The 8,965-nt window shown below is 56.4% G+C and overlaps 2 protein-coding genes across 2 annotated transcripts; one reads left to right on the plus strand and one right to left on the minus strand.

The window, feature by feature from the left end:
- Positions 1-16: 16 nt before the first annotated feature.
- Positions 17-934, plus strand: BDW70DRAFT_165182 (uncharacterized protein; the record flags this gene model as incomplete). The annotated part of the gene is made up of 3 exons (XM_073741674.1): positions 17-385; positions 457-484; positions 543-934. 3 exons carry the CDS (start codon positions 17-19, stop codon positions 932-934), a joined length of 789 nt encoding a protein of 262 aa, XP_073590525.1.
- A 166-nt stretch (positions 935-1,100) lies between these two features.
- Positions 1,101-2,172, minus strand: BDW70DRAFT_165183 (uncharacterized protein; the record flags this gene model as incomplete). Its single annotated transcript, XM_073741675.1, has 3 exons — positions 1,101-1,356; positions 1,409-1,731; positions 1,819-2,172. 3 exons carry the CDS (start codon positions 2,170-2,172, stop codon positions 1,101-1,103), a joined length of 933 nt encoding a protein of 310 aa, XP_073590526.1.
- Between the last annotated feature and the right edge of the window lie 6,793 nt (positions 2,173-8,965).

An 8,965-nucleotide genomic window follows, 5' to 3' on the forward strand; every position in this document is an offset into this window, starting at 1 on the left:
AACAGCCAAACAGTGGATGGTGCAGGTGCGATCCCAGATGGACTACGCGCCGTTCCGCTGTTGTTTCCGGTGTGGAATGCCCCAGTCAGTGTGTCTGGGCTGGCAGGCCGGGCAGCAGTGTCCGTGGCGCGGGGCCATGATCCCCACGATCGCCGGCATGCTGTACGGGCCTCACAGGGCTGCGGTGGAGTCGGCCTGGCAGCGCCATCTGGCCGGCCGGATGGTCGAGCAGCGGGTGGTGTTCCCCCAAAAGGCGCAACGCCAGGAGATTCACCCCCATCCGGTCGATGTGCAGGACGTCGCGTCGGTGGCGGCCTTCCTGGGGCAGGCGACGACTGATGGGCAGGGTGTCGAGATGCAAGCAGCATTCTGCTGGTTACGGCGGGTTTGTCAGGCGTCGGAGTGGGAGGTAGCATGATCTGACAGCACATATATCGAGACATAAGTCCTGTACAGAATCGCAGCAGATTCGTTGCTGAATCATGTATGTAGTCTGAGAGCTGAAATGGATCGTAGTCAGAAAAATGTACATAGCTTGCTAGTGCAGGCGGCCAGCTGCACCATGAAGCTGATTGACAAGGCGTCCGCTGCACGCGAGCGACACGCCAACCTGGCCAGACAGTCTCGAGCAAGGCAGTTGTCGTACAAGCCAGTCGTACAAGCCAGTCGCACAACCCAGTCGACAAGCCAGTCGCACAACCCAGTCGCACAACCCAGTCGCACAACCCAGTCGCACAAGCCAGTTGTCAGCGCGAGCAGTGTGCTGTCCACGATCGATTGCACCATGCTTGACGCAGGCGTCGAGTCTCATGACCCACATTGTGGCACGAGGACGGTCGGCTCGGGCCGTACCGTTGCCTCGAAGCTTGTCTGCACCTGCAGTGTCCACCTCAGCATCACGACCAGCAGGCAGAAGCAGTCTGCGCGTGCGTGACGCCAGCGGTGCGATTGCGTCAAGGAGGAGCTCAGGACATGTACGTACTACAAATACGCCATGATCACTGTTGCAATGACATTATTATTGTGTAAATATACCGGAGTATGATCAATTATTACAAACAACCACCCAGCCTGCTATGAAAAAACAGAATACCGCCCCTTCAGCCAAGCCCAATACCGTGCCCTTGTTCATTATCGTTGTCGTCGTTGCCAACCTCCTCCTCCTCGTCGTCATCATTGTCGTCGTCGTCGTCCTCCGTCACATCCAGGAAGTCAAGATTGTCGTCAGCACCGGCAGCCAGGGTGTTGTCGAACTCATCCAGCCTCACCAGCATCTCAGATGCCGGCACGAAAGCGAAGCTCCTGAGCAAGCGGATCTCAATTGCGCAGGTGAAAGGTATGGTACCGCCCTGAGAGCTGTACCTGGCGCCAGAACTGGTGCGCTTCCCCTGCAGCGCCGGCACCGCACCATCCCACCATGACTGGCACCGTGGTCCTTGCCTTCACTTCGTTGACCTTGTGCACCTCGGCGTCGATGCCGAAACGGAACTCGAGCGTTTGGTGGGCGGCCGTGCCCGGGACAAAGCACGTCGCACCAGGCTTGCCGGGAGGGGAATACACGTTTTGTTCCCTTCGGCGCACCTCGTGCAGCGCTTTGCCCGGTGACGCTTGAGCACCCAGACGGCAGGGCCGATCACCTTGCCGGTGGCTTTGCCGAGGACAAAGAGGTTTTCGCGCAGCGGACGCACGAGCGATCGGCGACGACAGGGTCGGGGTCTCGGACTCGGGCTGCTGCCTGGACGGCCATCTGGGTCTGGTTAGCATTCATGCTGGTGTGCAGGCCGGGGCTACTCACATTCCTTGTCAGGGGTCTGAGACTTCGTCTCCCTCGATTGGCGCCGGGGATCGGGCGGGACGCTTTCGTCGAGTATTGTCGACCACCACAGTCACAGGCTTGTCGATGGGCCGGAGCCCAATGCCCGCAATCAGGGAGCTGGGAGCGTCGCTGTCACTGACGTGGTTGATGTTGCGCTGATCGTTGTTTGGATTGTGATCAGTGGTGTGGTTGTGCGGATTGTTGTCGCCGTCCTCGCCGTGGTTGCTGTGATTGCCCTGACTGTGGCTGTTGTAGTGCTGGCGCCATAACTCGGGCCAGTGCGCCTCACGCAAGTGCCACGCCAGGTCATGACAGCGAGCAAGACCAAGATTCATAGTCAGGGTCTTGATAATCATGATAGTGAACTAGCAAGGGCAAACATGCATTGCCAAGGCCAGGGCTCGGAGTTCTGGTAACCGGTTGTCCGTAGTCCGGTCATACCCAGAGCCACAGCCGTACCCATTGGACACTGCTGGAAATACAAGCTTTGAAGGCCAGAGCATGCCTGGTAGGGCCGCAGCTAGTACAGAATTCATCCAAGCTACTCAAAGCAGCCCAGAAAGTGCCGGACAGCTCTTGGATCACGCCAGCGCGAAGCCAGCACCCAGCTGGACCAGCCAGTGCAATGGACCAGGATGGCGCCAGTGCCAAGTATATAATGCCAGTAGTATTGTAGAGCAGAGATAGCAGGAGGCACAAGGGCAGTAGAGCCAGGTCAGCTGAGAGCCGAGCTCGTGCTGCGCCCGCGCGAGTGCAGACAGAGCCAGCATGTACAAGACCAGGGCCAGTAACAAGGCAGGGGAGAGCATGTTTAAGACCTTGCATCAAGCCCGTCTGAAGCAAGCATGACGCAGAGCTGGAAAACAGTGAACTTGCAGGAGGTTCACACTAGATTGGTCCAAGGTCGACGCCGGGTCCGCGCCTGTATAGAGCCAGTCCAATCTTGGTATCAAGCTCCAATCAAAAGAACCCATAGAGCCACTCACCCAGAGGCAGCACCAGTGAGGAGCAAAGTTTAGGTTGAACAGAGTATGGGCTGACCGAGGTTGTCGACAGCGCCAAGCCAGCGTCAATATCCGGTGAAGCCACCAGAGACAATGCAAGACAAAGAAGGCCCCTTGCAGCCAGAACACAACGAGACAGGAGCCAGTGCAGAGCCAGTCCAAAGCCCGGTCCAACGTGATTCAGAGCTATTTCAGAGCAAAGTCAGACTCATTCAACCCGGCTGCTGCCCAGGGTGGAGCCCGGTAAGGGCCAGTCAAGGATCAGTTTATGATCAATCCAGGACTTGTTTCGAAGCAGGTCAGGCCCATGTAGTACCTGCATAAAGTAGGAGCTAGAACCATAGTGGAACCCGAGTACTAGTGACAAGCCAGCTTGGAGCTGGCAAGGAGCTGGTATCAAGCCAGAGTAGAACCGGAGCCGAGCTAGCCCGACGCAAAATACACTGATGCACAGCCAGTTCGACGCCAGGCACAAAGCTACACAGAATATACCAGATATTGACATAGTGTGATGCCAGGGTCCAGCCAGCGTCGTGGCGGTGCTATACCGGGAACGAGCCCAGACCGTGCCAGATTACCAGGAGCCAGAACTATTAGAGATGTAGATAGCCCCGCTACCAGGCCAGAGCCCCGTTCCACACTGCCAGAGGCCGATATCAAGCTTGATACCGGCCCACACAGCGCTGGCGAAGCGCCCAGCGTTCCGCTGGCGTGGACGCACAGCCCCGCCGGATCCAAGCGAGCCGGAACAGAGCTGGGACAGACTGTACAGACGCCATCTGCAGTCGAACCCAGTAATTCATGGTCAGGGTTAGGATTGTTGCAGTGGACCACTGGTATACAGCAACAGGGCCAACCCAGTGCAGCGCTGGCGACATGCGTACTGAAAGCAAATCAGTGCCAATAAAGAGCCGGCCAGAACCAGAGTTGGAGCAAGCAGCACAGTCAGGGTAGAGACAGACCGGATCCTGCGCCACGCCGGTCAGAGCCAGCCAGGACGAAGCAGGGTTTGACCTGGGCCAGCGGTTCATAGACCATACAGAGTCAGAATCAACTCAGGACAGTGCCAGCAAGAAACCCGTCCAAGCCCGGTTAGAGCCGCCAGATCCAGAGCCAGTTCCCGCTGTAAAGCCCATACAATGCCCACTAAGCATAACGGCCGAGTGGCGCCAATAGGCAACGATGCAGAGCCAGTCAAGCATCAAGAGAGATCAGCCCGTGCAAAGGGAGCGTGGTGCCAAGGCAGACCCAGCCCGAACCAGGCCCAGCCCACACCCCGAGCCCGCGACGCTACATAGCCCGCGCCGGGGAAGAGCCGGGGAAGGGCTGGCAGCAGCACAAAGCCAGCACAAAGACAGCGCCACGCCAGACAAAAAGCCAGAAAAAGCAGCATCAGTAAAAGGCAGGAGCATGTACATAGCCGGCACAGCACCGGGAAGAGCCGGGCAGAAGCCAGGATAAAGCCCGCATCAAACAGGGACAAGAACCCAGGGAACATTGGAGCAGAGCCAGTGAAGATCCAGGCCCGAGCCACAGGGCCACCATCAGGCCAGCCGCAAGTCAGAAGACGCCAGCGCGGCTCCAGCGCAAGCCGTGAGCGCGCCAGAGAGAGTGTCGGCCAGAAGTCAGAATCAGGCCAGCGCGGAGCCATTCCAAAGCGAGCAAAAGCACACAGCCAGGTCAGCACCAGAGAAGCACCAGCAACAGCACAAATGCAGCGCAGCACCAGCCAAGCACCAGCGAGACGCCAGAACAGATCATGTATAAAGGAAGGAGGAGCCAGCGCCAGTAAAAAGCCAGAGGATTCAAATAGTCAGCGAGGCGCCGGGGAAATGCCACAGAATGCCCACAGCCCGGGCAGCGCCGCAGGGCCAGTAACAGGACAAAGCCAGAGATAATGCATGCAGCTAGCACAGCGCCGGGGAGAGCCAGGGACAACGCAGCGAGGGGGCACAGCCAGTGCCGGGCCAGCAGAGAGCAAGAAAATGAATCAGAGTCCCGTAAGACCCAGGCAAAGACCAATGCCAACCAGCACCAAGGCAGAGCCCGAACCACAGCGCGCCAAATCCAAGCAGCCAGACTAGACACCACCACCCATACAGAGCCAAGAAGAGCGCCACGCCCGGGCAGCGCCAGTACCAAGCGTGTCCAGAGCCAGCCAAAGTCCCGCCCATGTCACGCCAGTGCAGCAGCAGTGCCGAGCCCATACCAAGGCAACCACCGCGCCGTACCCGCGCAGCGCCGGGCAAGCACCAGCCCCGCGTCATCCAGCACCAATCGCAAGCCAGCCAGAGTGCCAGCCGGTGTCGCGCCCGTGCTACGCCCGGGTAGCGACCAGCAGCCGGATCCCGTGGTACCAGGGCCAGGTTCATGGTTAGGGTATGTCATACGTCGGGTGGCCGATGTAGCACCGGAGCAGAGCCAGCCCAGTGCTATCCTGCACCAAACAGAGCCAGCAGAGCAGGCGAAGCCCAAGATAGATATCCATGCAGGCCGCAGGAACCAGTTGTACCAGAGGTGTTTCATGGTTATGTATATCATAGTTCGGGTAGCCGAAAGCCCAAGCCCAAGCCAATGTACCACCAGTGCAGAGCAGGCAGAGCAGGCAGAGCCCAATACATAGCGAGGACAGGAAGTAGGGACCGGACGTGCCGGAGCCGTTTCAAGATCGGGTATGTCATGGTTCCGGCAGCCATGTAGCCCCAGTCCCGCGCCAGTGTGGAGCCCGTCCGAAGGCAGCTCCAACGCCACACCGGGGCAGCGTCGGTACCAAGCTCGCCCCGTGGTCCCAGAGCCCGTTTCATGGTTAGGGAATGTCATGTTTCGGGTCGCCCATGTAGCGTCGGTGGAGCGCCCGTACAGCGCCGTTTCATGGTTAGGGAATGTCATGTTTCGGGTCGCCCATGTAGTGCCGGAGCAGCGCAGTACCGTGCCGTTTCATGGTTAGGGTATGGATTATTGCAGGTTGGCAATCCACCCGGCACATAGATATAGTAACTGCACCAGCGCAGCCACAGCCACGTCAAGCCCGTGTCGCGCCGGCGCAGAGCCAGCGCCAATACAGGCAGACCAGGCAGACCAGGCAGACCAGGCAGACCAGGCAGACCAGGCAGACCAGGAAAGCAGCAATACCGGCCAACACCCGGATCCAGTTATGCAGCAGCAAGAACGCGTCGTTCCAGTGTTTCTTGGTTAGGGTATGTCATATTTGGGGTAGCCGAAGTAGCCCTGGGGTAGCGCCAGGAAAGGGATAGGCAAAGCAGGCCAAGCAATATATATTCATGGTTGGAATATCTCATGGTTAGGGTACAATTATGCGGGTTGGCGATCCGACCAGTAGAATCAGTGATATGATGACGGTGCCCGGCCAGCCCCCGCCGGCCAAGATTCCGATGTTGCCCGATACCAGCCAGATGATACCAAAATATATTTCCAGTTATATATATTAAGCAGAAAGCACAGTAGGGAGATGCACGCCCAGAAGAAGTTACATTTCAAGCAGGTACAGGATTTGTGGGACCAGAACGATTTCGTGGTTCGGGTGTTAATTATTGCGGGTTGGCATCCGACAGCAGAATAAATTATATATTGGGCAGTACCAGTCCCGGCCAAATCAGCAGTATAGATCCCGGCCGAGTAGGCCGAGCTGGTCAAGTCCAATATATTCATGGTTAGGGTACAATTATTCCAGTCCAGCCGGGCGATCCAAAATATATTTTGGCCATGTAGGAATCCACAGCAGATATATATATCAAGCAGCAGACACAGGATTTATTAGAGAAGTCCAGAACGAACCGGTTAGATCAGAGAATTATATCGTCAATCATATAGCAAGAGATTATGTCCATGCGCGTCCAGGCAGTAGATATATCATACCAAACAGCCATGTATACAGCAAAGCCAGGTTCCATGCCAGAATCAGGAGCAGGCAATAGCAGCATGCAGGGTTAGAGCCATAGCCAGACAGAATCCACCGGTCAGGGTTCATTCTTGCCGTTTATTACTAGCGCAGGCATCAAGATATATTATGCAGCAGACAGTCCCAAAGCAGGCCGTCACCCACAATCAGAGCAGGCAGACCAGGACCATAAGCAAGCCCAGTACATGGCAGCAGGCCAGTATCAAATAGAGATTTAGCAAGATTCGGCCCGCCAAGTTATCATCGGCCGGAATCAATACCAGCAATTCATGGTTAGGGTTTGGATTGTTATAGTTGTCGCCGCCAATCCCGGCCACAGGCCCGTCCAACATATTTTAAAGACCAGGTTATTTAGCCATATACAGGGGCCAAGTTCAGCAAGTTCCGGCAGCGCCAGTCAAGCCAATATATATCCATGCAGCCGCAGGCACTGGTGATGGCCGAGCCAGTTCATGGTAGGTTACATAATTACAGGTTGCCCAGCAGGAAGATTATATCGCAGCCAGTCCCAGGCCCGCCAGAGGCAGCCCCAGCCCGAGCCAATTATTTATATTCCGATAATTAATATATTATATTGATGATTTGGCCAGGAATTAGTCATTGGCAGTTCGCCAGCCACAGCCAAGCCAGATCCATGCCCAATCAGGCAGCAGGTGATTAACCAGTCATTGCAGGGTTCGGGTTCATATTATTAGCCGATGGTAGTCCAGGCCGATACAGGCAGGCAGGTCAAGCAGATACAGCAAATTCCAACCAGGCCAGCCCAAGCCCGCAAAATGGTTGAATATCACTGGATATCAAGCCAGGCAAGCCAGGCAAGCCAGCCAGACCCAGTCCGAGCGCCGGCCGTACAGGGTAGACCAAGGTATCAAGATAGGATTAGCAGTTCATCCCAGTCAATGCAGAGTCAGGGCTAGTTATGCAGCAGCAGGTCCCCGGGAAATTAACCAAGCCAGAATTCCACCGGCCCAGGCAGGCAGGCCAGCCAGGCAGACCCAGGACCAGCCAGGCAGACCCAGGACCAGCCAGGCAGACCCAGGACCAGCCAGGCAGACCCAGGACCAGTCAGGCAGACCCAGGACCAGCCAGGCAGACCCAGGACCAGCCCAGGCCCAATTCAGGGCCGGCAGGTCAGTAGCAAATAGGGATTTCGCAAAGATCCGGCCCGCCAGGTGATTCATAGCCCGAAATGAAGACCAGCAATTCATGGGTAGGGTTTAGATTATTGCAGTTTATATTGCAGCCAATCCAGGCAGCAGGCCAATCCGATATATTTCCCACCCCGGTTATTACAAGAGCGCGAGTTCAGCAAGTCCAGGCAGACATCGAGCCAGACCAGTCCAGTCAGACATGGGCGGTTCCCGCAGTCAGTACCAGCCATTTCAGGGTTCGGGGTAGATTATTATAGTCCATAGCCAGAAGACGGCCAGTTAGTTTATACCGGTAAAGGGCCAGGCAGAGCAGGGCAAGCCCAATACATATCCATGCAGGCCGCAGGGACCGGTTGTACCCGAGCCAGTTTCATGGGTAGGGCTCAATGTTTACCATTCAGGCAGATCATAGCACAATATATTTCAGCCAAGTCGAATTAGTCCCGATTCAGATATATATCATGCAGAAAGCAGAGAATTCGTTCCACCCCGAAATCCCAACAGCCAGTAGTTTATATTTGGAGGATTTATATATGATATCCATGATTTGGCCCGGATTGGTCGATTGCCAGTCAGCCAGCCAAGCGATTCCCCAATATGCCAGGCAAGCCAGATGGCATCAGATCAGGCAGGCCGGGTAGCCAGATATAGGAAAAGTCCACACCAGCCCAATCCCCAATCAGGCAGGATATTTATAGATCAGATAGAGACCGGGTCCGAGCCAGGCCCAGCCCAATCGCCCGCCGAGACCGGGCCGGCAGGTCGGTATCACCGATCCAGATTCAGCAGATATTTGGCCAGCCGGTTATTATTGGCACGGAAACCTCGCAGGCATTTGATGGTTAGAGACAGATTTTTGTTTTATCATCACCAGCGCGGCCAGCCAGATATATTGTAATGACTGGCAGCCCAGGTCATCGGCCATCCAGGGCAGAGGTAGTAGAGTCCAGAGGCGGCATGAGAGGGAGCGAGCAGTTTGGACAGCAATTCAGGGTTCGGGTATGGATTATTATCGTTCCAGGCCAGAGCAGGAGACCCGTTGTTTAGTACAGGGACCGGGCCAGCCAAGCAGGCA

This window comes from Aspergillus foveolatus (genome assembly GCF_047715535.1).
Source record: "Aspergillus foveolatus strain CBS 279.81 unplaced genomic scaffold BDW70scaffold_230, whole genome shotgun sequence".
In the NCBI taxonomy this organism is placed as follows: domain Eukaryota; kingdom Fungi; phylum Ascomycota; class Eurotiomycetes; order Eurotiales; family Aspergillaceae; genus Aspergillus; species Aspergillus foveolatus.